At 51.3% G+C, this 16,040-nt stretch overlaps 2 protein-coding genes and 1 pseudogene across 12 annotated transcripts in view; 1 reads left to right on the top strand and 2 right to left on the bottom strand.

Moving 5' to 3' along the window:
* CDC42EP5 (CDC42 effector protein 5) overlaps positions 1-16,040 on the top strand; it is a 145,081-nt gene that overhangs the window by 79,631 nt on the left and 49,410 nt on the right. The window contains exon 1 of one of the 10 annotated variants that reach the window (XM_060131331.1): positions 3,518-3,617. The exons of the other annotated variants lie outside the window; for them this stretch is intronic. The gene's annotated coding sequence lies outside the window, so the exon portion shown is untranslated. Of the gene's footprint in view, positions 1-3,517; positions 3,618-16,040 lie in introns of those variants that run through there. 10 annotated transcript variants of the gene reach the window in all.
* Positions 278-3,708, bottom strand: LOC132510204 (leukocyte immunoglobulin-like receptor subfamily A member 2; annotated as a pseudogene).
* On the bottom strand, positions 11,633-15,399 carry LOC132509792 (leukocyte immunoglobulin-like receptor subfamily A member 6). Of its 2 annotated transcripts, none has more exons than XM_060131263.1 (8): positions 14,980-15,399; positions 14,785-14,820; positions 14,317-14,601; positions 13,867-14,169; positions 13,344-13,640; positions 12,779-13,081; positions 12,191-12,235; positions 11,633-12,041 (listed from the first exon to the last, which is right to left on the bottom strand). In XM_060131263.1, exons 1-8 carry the CDS (start codon positions 15,011-15,013, stop codon positions 11,896-11,898), a joined length of 1,449 nt encoding a protein of 482 aa, XP_059987246.1. In that variant the 5' UTR covers positions 15,014-15,399; the 3' UTR covers positions 11,633-11,895. The 2 variants fall into 2 exon arrangements, with proteins under 2 accessions (XP_059987246.1, XP_059987245.1); XM_060131262.1 differs by having other exon boundaries at positions 11,633-12,080; positions 12,194-12,235.

The following is a 16,040-nucleotide window of genomic DNA, read 5'->3' as shown; positions in this document are numbered from 1 at the left end:
CCCAGACAGAGGCGAGGAGGGCACCTGCTCTTCTCTCCCTCTCTCAGCTGGGCATCTTCCCCTTCATGCATTTCTTCTCACTATGACCACCCAATAGGCACCAGTGACCTCAGTTATACTTGAGACATGAAGCCCCCTCCTTCCTTCATCTCCACTCCCAGCCCCAGGTCCAGTGGGAAGCGACCCTTCTGTAAAGGTTTAGTGGGGAAGGGTTAACAGGAGTTCAGCCCAGGACTGGGGAGACTGTGTCTCTTCTAGGCTAAGAGGACTCTGTTACTCAGCAGACATGGCGTTCGTGCATGTGGGTGAGAGTCTGCAGGCCCCCAGTGCTGCCTGGAACAAGGACAGAAGGAGGATGTGGCGCGTGTCTGGATCCTCATGTTGTTCTTAGCTCCACGTCTTCCCTCAAAGTTCAGAGCTTCCGCTCTTCTGTCTCCCTTCTGCACACACCTAGCACTGCCTGGACCCTGGAGTGGGGTGAGTGGAGTAGAGGGAGAGGGACTCCCCCTGTATTGTCCCTCCCTCCGTGGGGTGGGGCCACCTGTGGCTGACGTCCCTGTGTCCCCCTTCTTCTCCTCCAGCTCAGAGCTCCCCTGGGACAGGGCTGTGAGCCGAGGGTCTGGCTCCTCGATGGATATGGGGAGGGGGCTCCTCGCCTGAGAGCAGGAGCTCCAGGGGTCGCTGGGCTGTGACCTCAGGGAGGGGGAGGTGCTGAGTGAGCTGTAGCACGTGTAGGTCCCACTGTGGGCTGAGGTCACAGGACTCAAGGTGAAGTTGTTCCCAAAGGGTGGAGCCGTGTCCTGCAGACGAAGGTGCTGGAGAGGAGTGAGTGACCCCTCCCTGGACAGATGGAGGGGATCGGACCAGACCTCAGAGCCACACTGCAGGGTCACATTCTCTCTGCAGGGTTCTGAGGCCTACAGCTGGGCTAAGAGGGAGGGTTTCCTGTACATTCCTGGGGGCGAGGAAGGTCGTGATGTGTACAGAGCCACCCCCAACACACCCTTGACCCTGAGCTGAGGGACCACCATCCTGTCTCCAGGGACCCTGTCTGTGACCCCCTCTCAGCTGCTCTCAGCCCCTCTGTGTGGGTCTCTCTTATCTCCCGGCACCCGCTCCATTTTTCTCACTCACTCTCCCTGGACCACTGCCCTGTCTCAATGTCTGCTCTAGGACCCGTCCCAGGACCCCATCACCACCAGGGGTGGCTCTGGGCCCAGCACCCTGACAGCACAGTCAGGACGTGGGGCAGGACAGGGGCTGCTCACCGGCGATCAGCTGTCTCCACGGAGCACGAGAGAGCCCGGCTAGGCTGAGACGGAGGGCTCCTTGTACACCCCTGCAGAGAAGGGACAGCGGCACCGAGGGGGACGCACACCCCACACTGCTCACTGGGGCTGCAGTGAGAGCTCTCCTGGTCCCTCCCAGGCCTCCCGCCAGTGGTTCTGCCCCGGGAGGCCACTGCCCCTGATCCCCCATCACCCCAGGGCTCACTGGGCACAAGGCTCAGGTCAGGGGTCCAGGAAACGATGGGGCTGGGGGCCCTCACCTGTGACCTGGCGATGCAGAGGGTGACTGGGGTGTGACCGCACATGTGCAGGGAGCTGGGAGAATCATAGCATCCGCAGGTTCCCCCACGGGAGGAGTTTAGGGGGCCCACAGGGCACACGGCCTGTCCCCTCCCATGGGTGCTCGATGTCCGGCGTCGGGCGGGTCGGCGCCTCCCTCCTTCAGCAGGTGCAGAGTGCCCGCTGCAAACTGTGAGCTGCCAGGGACACGCCCCCTCCTGAGGCCGCCACAGGGCGCGGCGGCTGAGAGGGAGGGGAAGGGGCTGGGTTAAAGGGGGCCTTCACCCCGCTCACCGCAGGTGTGGGCTGTGAGGGGAGACGTCCGTCCCCCTGAGCCCACACTGTGCTCCCTCTGCCTGTAAGGACGCTGCCGCAGTGGGAGGGGACCCGGGTCCTCCCTCCCTCCTGTCCCCACCAGGGGCAGGGGGTCACTCCACTCTGACCTGTCTTTCCTGCAGTGATAGACACACTGGTACTGCCCTGCAGTGCTTGAGCTCGAGGATTCAAAGGGGAAACTGGCCTTGTTACTGGAGTCCTGTGGGGCCTTAGCCTCCCAGAGTCCAGAGGGCCTCTCTCTATACAGACGGTAGACATCAGCCCTCAGAGATCCCGGAGACAAGATGGTCACAGGGCTTCCCTTGGTGACCGACACCTGGGTCAGCCCAGATGGAGGGTTTGGGGAGGACCCCTGGAAAGGGATCAGACCTGAAGAGTTAGGGGTGCCCTTCTCCCGTCAGTTTCCCCAGCTGTCATTCCTCAGGCGCCTCCCAGACAGGTCAGCATCATTTCAGACCTGCTGTGTTCCCCCCAGATGACCAGGGGGTTGTTGGGTTGAAGCAGGAGGTCTGGGGGGCCTCACTTAACCTGGACCTGGTTCCACGGGCCCTGACTCAGCCCTGGGAGAGAGTTCCCTGTGAGCGCCCATCCCCCAGCACACATCATAGATGCTCCAGGCCTGGTCTGGGCCCTGAGTTCTGGGGTCAGATCTGGGGCTGAGCACATCCTTCCTCCCCCACAGTTTCTGCCCCCACTGATCTCCTGAGACCTGGGGTCTCTCAGCTTCAGACCTGGGAGGAGAGGGGCCCCCTCCCCGCTCCCTTCCCCAAAGCTCACTGAGGCAGAGAAGGGCAGTGAGGGTCGGGGTCGTGGCTGTGCCTCCCATGGTCCCCAGCCGTGCTGGTGTCTCACAAAGTCCACAGAGCCAGCAGGACAGACAGATGCACGGGGGGTGACAAGGTGCAGGCTGTGTTACACGTCGGGTTCCTTCATAGCAGCCTCTCAGAAAGAGGAATAGCCCCCCAGGGCCTCACGCTGCTCTACCTGCAGGATGGGGCCCAGGAGACAGCAGGCTCTGGGACCTTCCAGACCACATGTGGGTCTCACCAGACCCCACGCACTCTGCCTCTCCTCGGGCCAAACCCAAAGCCAGAGAGTGACACTCGTCCCGGGACAGGAAGTTGAGGATGCAGGGCAGGGCCTAGGAACAGCCCAGTTTTGGCTCCGCCCAGGGCGCGGAGAGGGCTCCCGGGCGGTTAACAAGCTGCCCAGTGGCTGCAGGGACAGGCTGCAGGCAGAAGCCCTGACCCCGGAGGGGCTCCTCACAGGCCGCTGGGCTCCAGGGGCTCCTAGTGGTGCCTGAGGCTGAGCCTTTGGAAGAGACACTCGCCCAGCCCAGCCTGGGGGCCGAGCAGCCTGCGGAGGTTGGTCAGGCGGTCGCCCATCTTCTTGATGAGCTTCACCGGCTCATCCAGGAAGTGGCTCCAGGAAGTCCAGAGGTGGAGTCTGCGCGGGCAGAGCCCCGGGCCTGCGGACCCACAGGGCGTGGCGCAGGTTCTTCTCCGTCAGCCGGGCGGCTTCCACGGCGTCCTGGGCTTTCCCCACGCTCCTGGGACGGCTTCGGCACGTCCTGGAAGAGGGCGCGGCCACAGCGCTGCTTTTGCCTTTTCCAGTGAGCTCGGGCCCTCCGGCTTCTCCTCGGCCAGTTCGCGAAACGATGTCTCACGCCCTGGCGAGCTGCTGCGTCGTGTGGGAAGAGAAGCGCAGAGACAGGTAGGTGTGGGAGAGCGGCAGATGCACGTTACCAGGCGGGTGACTGCGGCCTCCACCTGGCGGAGTAATTGTGACGAATCTGGGAGCTCATGCTTGGTCGGCAGTAAGGAGCTAAGCTCAGAAAATGGTGTTGGCTGGTCCCGGAGGGCGAGGAGAGCTGAGTGGGTGATTCCAAGGTTGTGACTGGAAAAAAGCTTGGCGGGTGGTCCGAGTCTGGAGGAAGGGGCGCCCTTGGGTCTGTTCAGTCCAAACACTGTGGAAGCAAGAGACACATGCGTGGCACCGCCCAGCGCACTGCTTGGTTCCAGTTCTGATTTTGGTTTTCATAGAACCTATGTGACCTTGGAGAAGCCCCTTCCCTTTCCCGAGATGCTGAAAATGCAAAATTTGTTCCTTCCTTCCAACGTTTATTGAGCAGTTACTATATCCAGACATGAGGTTCATTGGTGACGGTGACCGATTCTTTCCCTGGACTCATGGAGCTCTGATGATGACACCAGACAATACCTATTTAGACAATAAATAATTTGGGTCTAGTTTTGTTCAGTTGTACAGAAGGAGAAAAACAGTGAGGCACAGTGACAGGTGGAAGCCCAGCAACCTTGTGATGGAAGTGCGGGGACTTTCTGGAGAAGGAGAGACCCAAGCTGATAGAGGTTAGCACAGGAGTGGTGAGGGGCCGGCACCCTGGGCCGGGAAGAGGGGGAGCTGTTCTGAGCACTGGAGTTCAGGGGATGCTGGGCCCTGGTCCTTCAGGGTCTAGTGCACCCTGCAAGTGTGCCTGGATTTTATCCTTGAGACAAGAGGGTAATTTTCCGGAAAGGAAGGTATGAACACACAGCTGTGCTGAGATGGTCGCCGCTCCGCAGGGATTGGACTGTGGGAGGACTGTGGTGGTAATAAACAGTGACAGAGCTCCGGCACCATCTGACCACTAGGTGATGAGTGGGTCAGTATCTGAGTGGTTGATGAGGTTTTCTTCTGTAACCCTTCCAGAAATCCTACAACAAAATACATTCGCAGTTGAGTGGGATGAATCAGGAAGACTTTAGGTGGTTTGGAAAGGGGTCTGTGGTTTTCATAATCGGCTCAAAGATGACCCCTTGAGAAGACACAAGTGTGGTGAGGACTCAGGTGTGCGTCTGGGGAGGGGAGGTGGTTAACTGGGAGGAGCTTGCTTTGAGGTAGGAGTTAGCTTCGCTGGTCCTGAGAGGTCAGCCCCTTCTGATCGTCAGCCTCAGGGAATGTCATGTGGAGATACTTGGAATTTGCTTGAAGCCAGGTGGAGACCCTGGAAGAATTATTTTTAGGGGAGGGTCCTGCAGTAGATCAGGTTGGGGCCATGAGAATCAAATTCCTCAGCTGGGAGTGAGGCCCTGGGGTGGAAGAGCCAGGAAGGAGGTGCTGGGTTGCAGCAACCAGTCCTGAGTCTGCCGCCGAGCTTGACTGTGGTGCTGGACCAGGGTCATGGATTCGCGGGGCTTCGGGCCAGGGCTGTTGGATGGGTTCATCGTATGTGAGGTGGAAGCGGGTGAAGCACTGAGGGCTCCTCCGCTGTCTGCCTTGCTTGTCTAGCGGAGCCGGTGGGGCTGTCACAGAACGGATGACCCCAGGGGAGAAGGAGGCTCGGGGAGATATTTCTAATCCTGTCAACTGACACACAGAGGAACCACCACCTGCCTCCTGCACTGGGAACGCGGTTTTGTTTCTCACAGAGTCTTCCTCTCTGACTTCCTTGTTTCTATCCACAGCAGCACCTTCTGGTCATGCCTCTCCATCCAGACCTCTGAGTCGTTTCTGCTCCTCCCCACCTCTTGTCCCCCAGACAGTAACTCTTTTTTTTTTTAATAATAAATTTATTTATTTATTTATGGCTGCGTTGGGTCTTCGTTGCTCCCTGCGGACTTTCTCTGGTTGCGGCGAGCGGGGCTACTCTTCATTGCGGTGGCTTCTCTTGTTGCGCAGCTCGGGCTCTAGGCGCGCGGGCTTCAGTAGTTGTGGCTCGCGGGCTCTAGAGCGCAGGCTCAGTAGTTGTGGCTCATAGGCTTAGTTGCTTCGCGGCCTGTGGGATCTTCCCGGACCAGGGCTCAAACCCGTGTCCCCTGCATTGGCAGGCAGATTCTTAGCCACTGCACCACCAGGGAAGCCCTATTTTTAGTTTTTTAAAAGACCTCCATACTGTTCTCCATAGTGGCTGCACCAATTTATATTCCCACCAACAGTGTAGGAGGGTTCCCTTTTCGCCACACATTCTCCAGCATTTATTATTGGTAGACTTTTTGATGATGGCCATTCTGACCGGTAGAGGTGATAACCTCACTGTGGTTTTGGTTTGCATTTCTCTAATAATTAGTGATGTAGACCGTCTTTTCATGTACCTGTTGGCCATCTGTATGTCTTCTGGAGAAATGTCTGTTTAGGTCTTCTGTCCATTTTTAACTTGGTAGTTTGTTTTTTGATATTCAGCTCCATGAGCTGTTTGTATATTTTGGAAATTAATCCCTTGTTGGTCCCATCGTTTGCAGATACTTCTCTCAGTGAGTAGGCCGTCTTTTCATTTTGTTCACAGTCTCCTTTGCTGGGCAAAAGCTTTTAAGTTTAATTAGACCCCATTTGTTTATATATATTTTTTATTTCCATTACTGTAAAGAGACGGATCCAAAAAAAATATTGCTGTGATTTATGTCAAAGAGTGTTGTGCCTATGTTTTTCCCTAGGAGTTTTATAGTATCTGGTCTTACATTTAGGTCTTTAATTGATTTTCAATTTTTTTTTGTATATAGTGTTAGGGAATGTTCTAATTTCATTCTTTTACACGCCGCTGTCCGGTTTGCCTAGCACCACTTGTTGAAGAGACTGTCTTTTCTCCATTGTATATTCTTGCCTCCTTTGTCGAATACTAAAATTGACCATAGGTGTATGGGTTTATTTCTGGGCTCTCACATCTGTTCCATTGAACCTTGGGTCTGTTTTTGTGCCAATATCATTCTCTTTTGATTACTGTAGCTTTGTAGTATTGTCTGAAGTCTGGGAGGGTTATGCCCCCAGGTTTGTTCTTTTTCCTCAGGATTGTGTTTGCAATTCTGGGTCTTTTGTGGTTCCATATAAATTTTAGGATTATTTGTTCTAGTTCTGTGAAAAATGTCATGGGTAATTTGATAGGTATTGTGTTAAATCTGTAGATTGCTTTGGGTAGTATGACCATTTTACCTGTATCAGTTATTCCAATCTGAGAGCATGGGATATCTTTCCATTTCTTTGAATTATCTTCAGTTTCCTTTATCAATGTTTTATAGTTCTCAAAGTATATGTCTTTCATCTCCTTCATCAGGTTTACTCCTAGGTATTTTATTTTTGATGCAATTTTAAGAGATTGATATTTTACATTTTTTCTGATATTTCACTCTTAGTGGAATGAAAAGCAACAGATGTCTCTGTGTTAATCTTGTATCCTGCTACCTTGCTGAATTAACTTATCAGTTCTAATAGTTGTTGTGTGGAGTCTTTAGGGTTTTCTATGCATTTCTATGCATTTCTATGCATAGAAATGCATTTCTATTTCTATGCATTTCTATTTCTATGCATTTCTATTGCATGCCATCTGCATGCAATGACACTTTTACCTCTTTGCTTCCAATTTGAATACCTTTTTCTTTTTCCTTGTCTGATTGCTGTGGCTAGGACTTGCAAAACTATGTTGGACAGAAGTGGTGAGAGTGGGCATCCTTGTCTTGTTCCACAATTCAGCTGGAAGGCTTTCAGCTTTTCACCATTGAGTATTATGTTGGCTGTGGGTTTATCATAAATAGCTTTTATTATGTTGAGATATGTCCCCTTTGTACTCACTTTGGTGAGTGTTTATCATGAATGGGTGTTGAATTTTATGAAATGTTTTTTCTGCATCTATTGAGATGACCATGTGGTTTTGTGTTTTTTTTTTAAACATCTTTACTGGAGTATAATTGCTTTATATTGTTGTGTTAGTTGCTGCTGTATAAGAAAGTGAATCAGCTATGTGTATACGTATATCCCCATATCCCCTCCCTCTTGTGACTCCCTCCCACCCTCCCTATCTCGGCCCTCTATGTGGTCACAAAGCATGAACTGATCTCCCTGTGCTATGAGGCTGCTTCCCACTAGCCATCTGTTTTACATTTGGTAGTGTATATATGTCAATGCCACCCTCTCGCTTAGTCTCAGCTTACCCTACCCCCTCCCCGTGTTCTCAAGTCCATTCTCTGCGTCTGCGTCTTTATTCCTGTCCTGCCCCTAGGTTCTTCAGAACCTTTTGTTTTTTTTAGATTCCATATATATGTGTTAGCATATGGTATTTGTTTTTGTCTTTCTGACTTACTTCACTCTGTATGACAGACTCTAGGTCCATCTACCTCACTACAAATAACTCAATTTCGTTTCTTTTTATAGCTGAGTAATATTCCATTGTATATATGTGCCACATCTTCTTTATCCACTCATTTGTCGATGGACACTTAGGTTGCTTCCATGTCCTGGCTATTGTAAGTAGTGCTGCAGTGAACATTGTGGTACATGACTCTTTTTGAATTATGGTTTTCTCAGGGTATATGCCCAGTAGTGGGATAGCTGGGACATATGGTAGTTCTACTTTTAGTTTTTTAAGGAACCTCCATACTGTTCTCCATAGTGGCTGTATCAATTTACATTCCCACCAACAGTGAGAGAGGGTTCCCTTTTCTCCACACCCTCTCCAGCATTTATTGTTTGTAGATTTTTTGATGATGGCCATTGTGACTGGTGTGAGGTGATACCTCATTGTAGTTTTGATTTACATTCCTCTGATGATTAGTGATGTTGAGCATCCTTTCCTGTGTTTGTTGGCAACCTGTATGTCTTCTTTGGAGAAATGTCTATTTAGGTCTTCTGCCCTTTTTTGGATTGGATTGTTTGTTCTTTTGATATTGAGCTGCATGAGCTGCTTATATATTTTGGAGATTAATCCTTTGTCAGTTGCTTCATTTGCAAATATTTTCTCCCATTCTGAGGGTTGTCTTTTCGTCTTGTTTATGGTTTCCTTTGCTGTGCAAAAGCTTTTAAGTTTCACTAGGTCCCATTTGTTAATTTTTGTTTTTATTTCCATTTCTGTAGGAGGTGGGTCAAAAAGGATCTTGCTGTGAGTTATGTCATAGAGTGTTCTGCCTGTGTTTTCCTCTAAGAGTTTTATAGTGTCTGGCCTTACATTTAGGTCTCTAATCCATTTTGAGTTTATTTTTGTGTATGGTGTTAGGAAGTGTTCTAATTTCATTCTTTTACATGTAGCTGTCCAGTTTTCCCAGCACCACTTATTGAAGAGGCTGTCTTTTCTCCATTGTATATTCTTGCCTCCTTTATCAAAGATAAGGTGACCATATGTGTGTGGGTTTATCTCTGGGCTTTCTGTCCTGTTCCATTGATCTATATTTCTGTTTTTGTGCCAGTACCATACTGTCTTGATTACTGTAGCTTTGTAGGATAGTCTGAAGCCAGGGAGCCTGATTCCTCCAGCTCCGTTTTTCGTTCTCAAGACTGCTTTGGCTCTTCCGTGTCTTTTGTTTTTCATACAAAGTGTGAAATTTTTTGTTCTAGTTCTGTGGAAAATGCCATTGGTAGTTTGATAGGGATTGCATTGAATCTGTCGATTGCTTTGGGTGGTATAGTCATTAACAATGTTGATTCTTCCAATCCAAGAATATGGTATGTCTCTCCATCTGTTTGTATCATCTTTAATCTATTTCATCAGTGTCTTATAGTTGTCTGCATACAGGTCTTTTGTCTCCTTAGGTAGGTTCACTCTCAGGTATTTTATTCTTCTTGTTGTAATGGTAAATGGGAATGTTTCCTTAATTTCTCTTTCAGATGTTTCATCAGTAGTGTATAGGAATGCAGGAGATTTCTGTGCATTAATTTTGTCTCCTGCTACTTTACCAAATTCATTGATTAGCTCTAGTAGTTTTCTGGTAGCATCTTTAGGATTCTCTATGTATATTATCATGTCATCTGCAAACAGTGACAGCTTTACTTCTTTTCCGATTTGGATTTGTTTTATTAGTTTTTCTTCTCTGATTGCTGTGGCTAAAACTTGCAAAACTATGTTGAATAATAGTGGTGAGAGTGGGCAGCCTTGTCTCGTTCCTGATCTTAGTGGAAATGATTTCAGTTTTTCATCATTGAGAATGTTGGTTGTGGGTTTGTCATATATGGCCTTTCTTATGTTGAGGTAAGTTCCCTCTATGGCTACTTTCTGGAGAGTTTTATCATAAATGGGTGTTGAATTTTGTCAAAAGCTTTTTCTGAATTTATTGAGATTATCATATGGTTTTTATCCTTCAATTTGTTAATATCGTATATCACATTGATTGATTTGCGTATATTGAAGAATCCTTGCATTCCTGGGATAAACCCCACTTGATCATGATGAATGATCCTTTAAATGTGCCGTTGGATTCTGTTTGCTAGTACTTTGTTGAGGATTTTTGCATCTATGTTCATCAATGATATTGGTCTGTAGTTTTCTTCTTTTGTAACATCAGGGTGATGGTGGCCTCATAGAATGAGTTTGGGATTGTTCCTCCCTCTGCTATATTTTGGAAGAGTTTGAGAAGGATAGGTGTTGAGTCTTCTCTAAATGTTTCATAGAATTTGCCTGTGAAGCCATCTGGTCCTGGGCTTTTGTTTATTGGAAGATTTTAAATCACAGTTTCAATTTCAGTTCCTGTGATTGATCTGTTTATATTTTCTGTCTCTTCCTGGTTCAGTCTGGGAAGGTTGTGCTTTTATAAGAAATTGTCTGTTTCTTCCAGGTTGTCCATTTTATTGGCATGGAGTTGCTTGTAGTAATCTCTCATGATCCTTTGTATTTCTGTGGTGTCAGTTGTTACTTCTCCTTTTCATTTCTAATTCTATTGATTTGAGTCTTCTCTCTTTGTTTCTTGATGAGTCTGGCTAATGGTTTATCAATTTTGTTTATCTTCTCAAAGAACTAGCTTTTAGTTTTATTGATCTTTGCTATTATTTCCTTCATTCCTTTTTCATTTATTTCTGATCTGATTTTTATGATTTTTTTCCTTCTGCTAACTTTGGGTTGTTTTTGTTCTTCATTCTCTAATTGCTTTAGGTGTAAGGTTAGGTTGTTTATTTGAGATTTTTCTTGTTTCTTGAGGTAGGATTTTACTGCTATAAACTTCCCTCTTAGAACTGCTTTTGCCGTATCCCATAGGTTTTGGGCCATCATGTTTTCATTTTCATTTGTTTCTAGGTGTTTTTTGATTTCCTCAGTGATCTCTTGGTTATTTAGTAGCGTATTGTTTAGCCTCCATGTGTTTGTATTTTTTTTACAGTTTTTTTCCTGTAATTGATATCTAGTCTCATAATGTTGTGGTCGGAAAAGATACCTGATACAATTTCAATTTTCTTAAATTTACCAAGGCTTGGTTTGTGACCCAAGATATGATCTATCCTGGATAATGTTCCATGAGCACTTGAGAAGAAAGTGTATTCTGTTGTTTTTGGATGGAATGTCCTAGAAATATCAATGAAGTCCATCTTGTTTAATGTATCATTTAAAGCTTGTGTTTCCTTATTTATTTTCATTTTGGTTGATCTGTCCGTTGGCGAAAGTGGGGTGTTAAAGTCCCCTGCTATTATTGTGTTATTGCCGCTTTCCCCTTTTATGGCTGTTAATATTTGCCTTATGTATTGAGGTGCTCCTGTGTTGGGTGCGTAAGTATTTATAATTGTTATATCTTCTTCTTGGATTGATCCGTTGATCGTTATGTAGTGTCCTTCTTTGTCTCTTGTAATAGTCTTTGTTTTAGAGTCTGTTTTGTGTGATATGAGAATTGCTACTCCAGCTTTCTTTTGATTTCCATTTGCATGGAATATCTTTTTCCATCCCCTCACTTTCATCTGTTTGTGTCCCTAGGTCTGAAGTGGGTCTCTTGTAGATAGCATATATGGGTCTTGTTTTTGTATCCATTCAGCCAGCCTGTGTCTTCTGTGGGATGTGCCTCACGTCACAGGGGTGAGAGGTGACGGGGCAGTCAGGGAGAGTCATCGCTGGTGGGGAGGGAAGGCACCATGGTTATCCGAGGCCCAGTCCTCCACAGGGACTCCCGGGCCTTCTCCTGCACCCACACCATGTCTCTCCCTCCCTGGTCAGACAGTTCACACAACACGTGCTGCAGATTCTCTTCCAGAACCTCCTGGGCACATAAGGTCGTGACAGGGCTCCACCACTCGGACGGTGCACGGTCCCCTCTTGTGTTCAGCTCCTGGCTGCTTCTTGGGCTCCTCCGTGGCCGTGTTGAGCCTGAAAGAGCAGAATCCCGAGGCCCAGCAGGACTGAGCCGGCCATGCCCATCCGGATGAGGTTCTCCACTGTGTAGTCTTGCGGGTGTGAGGGTAGGGATTCTGGACGAGAGATCACACGGTCAGAGCAGATCCCAGTCACTCCTGAATCCTGGATGACCACCCAGGGTACTGATTCCTTTTGTTCTGTCCTCAACAGGACAGAAACTCGGAGCCCAGCCCCATAACTGAGGATGTCTTTTACTAATCACTGCTGGCGTCTGACTTGATTTGTGGCGGGTGGATGGTGTCAGCTGCTCATGAGAATCGTAAAGTGAGGGTGTGAGTGAGGAGTTGGGGAGACACGAGCCCTTCTCCTGGGTTCTGTGTCGTCACTGCCTCCAATTCTCATATTACAGCTTCTACACAGTTCCTTAATGAACCCTTCCTCTAATATGCCAGGTTCCCTCTGCTCTCCTCATTGGGTTCTCTCAGCCTCCATGTGTTCTTTGAATTCAGAACCTGCTTTTGAATCACTTTGGAACAGAGTTGGCTGTGCCCCCGGTGCTCAGGATCAGTGAGAAAAGTGGTCTCTTAAGACAGAAATAATTGAGTGCTGTGTGTTCTGTGTTCAGTCTGAGATTGGACCCTATAATCTTATTCTCCTACTTCTGGGAGTTCCCACTGATTCAACAGCTGAGGACCCAGGATCCAGTGATGAGACTTTGGAGTCAGGGGCCATTGAATGTCCTCCTCTCTGGAGGCCCAGTGTGTCCCCTCATTCATTACTGCCTCAGACATTTCTGGGGACAGAGCCCTGAGCTGACTGAGTCAGACAGGACAGGGTCAGGGTCCCTCACCTGAGACCGCGAGCTCCAGGGGGGCACTGGCGTGTGACAGCAGGTAGGGGTTACTGCTGAGTGAGCTGTAGCACCTGTAGGTCCCATTGTGGGCTGAGGTCACGGGACTCATGGAGAATTCGGCCTGGAAATGCCCACCTCGGTACTTTGATCTAAGACGCACTGGGGGCCGGGCTGCCCCCTCCTTGGACAGAAGGAAAGTTTCCCTTGTGCTCCGTGACTGACACAGCAGGGTCACGGTCTCTCCTGAGGCCACCAGGGGGCCCGGCTGCACCGAGAGGGAGGGCGTGTCAGGGAACCACCCTAGAGAGAGGAAGGGGGGTGAGGGGCTGCCCGCCCCCTGGTTCCGAACTGCGACTCAGCAGGGCCTCCCTGAGGCCCCTCATCTCTGTCTGTCTCTGTTTTCTCCGAGTCTCTCCCTCTCCCTGCCCACCCCCGTCTCTGTCTGTCTCCCTCCCTCCCTCCCTGGGGACCCCTCACGCCTGGTCCCAGCATCACCAGCTGGGGCTCCCCCGGCAGGGCCTGTGCAGAGTCTGGGTCCCTGACTGACCCGCTGGCTCCTCACCTGCCACCAGGATGTCCAGGGGGTCACTGGGGGCCGACCACTCGGAGGAGAGGTTGTGTCCACCGTAGCATCTGTACCGGCCCGCGTGGGTGTTGGTCACCCGGCCCAGGGGGAAGGCGGCCTGAGAGAGCCCAGCCTGGGGCTGCCGGCCAGGGCTCTGGGGGAGGGCCTGTCTCCCCTCCTGGGACAGAGCGAATCTGTCATAGCCGACGTCAGAGCGACACTGGAGGGTCAGGTTCTGTCCAGAGGCCACGACGGGGCCCTGTGGGGTCAGGAGGGAGGGCTTCCCAGACACACCTGGGGGAAGACCAGCCCTGGGCTGTAGGGGCTGGTTCCTCCCATGAAGCCCCTTCTCCCATCCTGGTCCCCAGGCCTCACTGTCGCTCACACTCTGTGTCTCTGTCCTGTGCGCCCTGCTCCCCCCTCACCCCACCCTCTCATCTGGGACAATCCTGGGAGAAAAGCATCTAATAATCTGTCTCGTACCTCAAAAAGTGTGTGAGGCCGGGGAGGACCTCCTCACCTGAGACCAGGAGCTCCAGGGGGTCACTGGGGGCCGACCACACCTGGGGGGTGTCCCTGTAAAAGCCGTGGCATCTGAACGTCCACCTGTGGCTGGGGGTCACGTGACCCACGGGGAGCAGGGCCTGGGTCTGCCCATGGGGGCCTCGCTGTGCATCCAGGGTCCAGGAGGACTTGGGTTCTCCTTCCTTAGTCAGAATGAACCTGTCCAGTCGCAGCCATGAGCCACACTGGAGGGTCACGTTCCCTCCCGTGGTCACCACAGGGCTCGGCAGGGCTGAGAGGGTGGGTTTGCTGTGGGCCCCTAGGAGAGAAGGAGGGAGCTTGTGAAATGGGGCTCATACCCCCCTTTCCTCCCCCAGGGCTGGGCTGTGAGAGGGACACACCCCTGAGAGCAGACCCCCTTCCTGAGGGCAGAGCCTGAGGCTGGGACCCCCGAGTGTCCTCTCACCTGTCATCACCAGCTCCAGGGGGTCACTGCTCTCTGACCAGCCAGTGGGTCTGAGGTAGTAACAGTGATATCTCCCTGCGTAGGGCTGTGTCATGTGTGGGATGGAGAACTTGCCCTTGTCCCCGGGCTCCAGTGAGGGCTGTCTGTCCCAGGAAGGTGAGCTTCCCTCTTTATTCAGATAGAACTCCCGGACCCCCAGGGTCCCCTGACACCAGATGGTCACGGGGCTCCCCAAGGGGATCACAGAGCCTGGCTCAGCCCAGATGGTGGGTTTGGGGAGGGTGCCTGGAAGGACATCAGAGGCTGGGTCATAAGACATCCTCACCCCCAGGTCCCCAGCTCTCAGCCCCCAACCTCCTGGACTCCCCCTCCTTCAGCTCAGAACTGCTGTTCCCCACCCCATTGCCTGGGGGTGGCCCCATGTCCCCATGATCAGTAGGGAGGTGGGACACCTGGGGACAGACTCACCTGCCTGCACCTGGGTCCTCAGGCCCACACTCAGCCCTGGAAGAGAGACCCCTGTGAGAGGTTCGCCCTGAATCCTGAGCAGCTCCTCTCCTACCCGTGAGCCTCCTGAGTCCTGGGGTCTCCTGACAGAGCAGCCTGGCTGTTGGGAGGGGTACCTCCCTGGCTGGGGCTTCCCCTCCCCCTCCTCCATCTCACCGAGGCAGAGCAGGGCCGTGAGGCTGGGAGTCATGGCGTCTCGTCCCTGTGGTCCAGGCGGTGCAGATGGAGGAGACCACGGTGCCCTCAGGACGGAGACCCGAGGGTGTGTCCACTGGGAGGCTGGTCCTCCCCGTCACGGGGCTGTCACGTCAGCAGCCCCACAGGAAGGGGAACTGCCCCTCCCCAGGAGCCTGGCTCTCATTCCCATGACAGAGCCGGTGTCTTCCTGAGACGCCCCTTCCAGGTGAGGGTGACCCGAGCACGTCTTTCCCTCTCAGAGCCTCCCCGTTGGGTCTCCTTCGTCCTCAGCCGGTCCATCGGCAGGTCCCTGTGGGGTCCTCACCATGGACAGGGGTCACCCAGGCCCTGGCGATGCTTCAGGGAGGTTGCAGGAACCTGCTGCACCGCAGAGCTCAGATCAGCAGAGACACACGTTTAACATCTGCCTACAGCTCCGTGGAGGTCAGTGTGGCAATGAGCACAGAGGAGAAGTTCGGGGCAATAAGGAAGGAAACATGCCTGCTCCCCTGGCCCCAGAGTGTGGGTTTGCTTTCTGTCTCAGCCCCCTTCAGGGACTTCTCCCTTTTTCTTGCAACAGCGTCCACCCCACCTTCCTGGGAACAAGCCCCTGAGTCGTTCCTGCCTGCGCGGTGGCCCTTGATCCTTGGGCATTGTCTCCTTACTATATGCTCCTGTCTTCACTTTGATGGGACAGAGAGTGGGTCAGTGCTCTGACTTGGGGGACGAAGCTGATTTAATTTAAGTATTCCTCGTCATCCTCCCCCGTGTGCCTTGAGCCCTGAAGTTATGTCTCTGAGCCTCAGTTTCCTCGCCTTCAGCATGTTGTTTGAACCCCACTCTTCAGACAGGTTGTGGGCTCAGTGGTGCCAGGACATGGGTGGGACCCAATATTGGTTAATTTCTAACCAGTATGAGAGGGTGAAGGTGTCAGACCCCACAGTCAGGTTGGATGACTGATGTGCCCACTCACGACCCCCGTCTGCTCTGACACTGAGAAATGCTACTTATGGTGGGGTTTTGTTGTTTATTTATTTTTG

Source organism: Lagenorhynchus albirostris, chromosome 19 (assembly GCF_949774975.1).
Source record: "Lagenorhynchus albirostris chromosome 19, mLagAlb1.1, whole genome shotgun sequence".
In the NCBI taxonomy this organism is placed as follows: Eukaryota; Metazoa; Chordata; class Mammalia; order Artiodactyla; family Delphinidae; genus Lagenorhynchus; species Lagenorhynchus albirostris.
The sequence above is the reverse complement of the archived record's forward strand: the minus strand, read 5'-3'. Positions and strand labels throughout refer to the sequence as shown.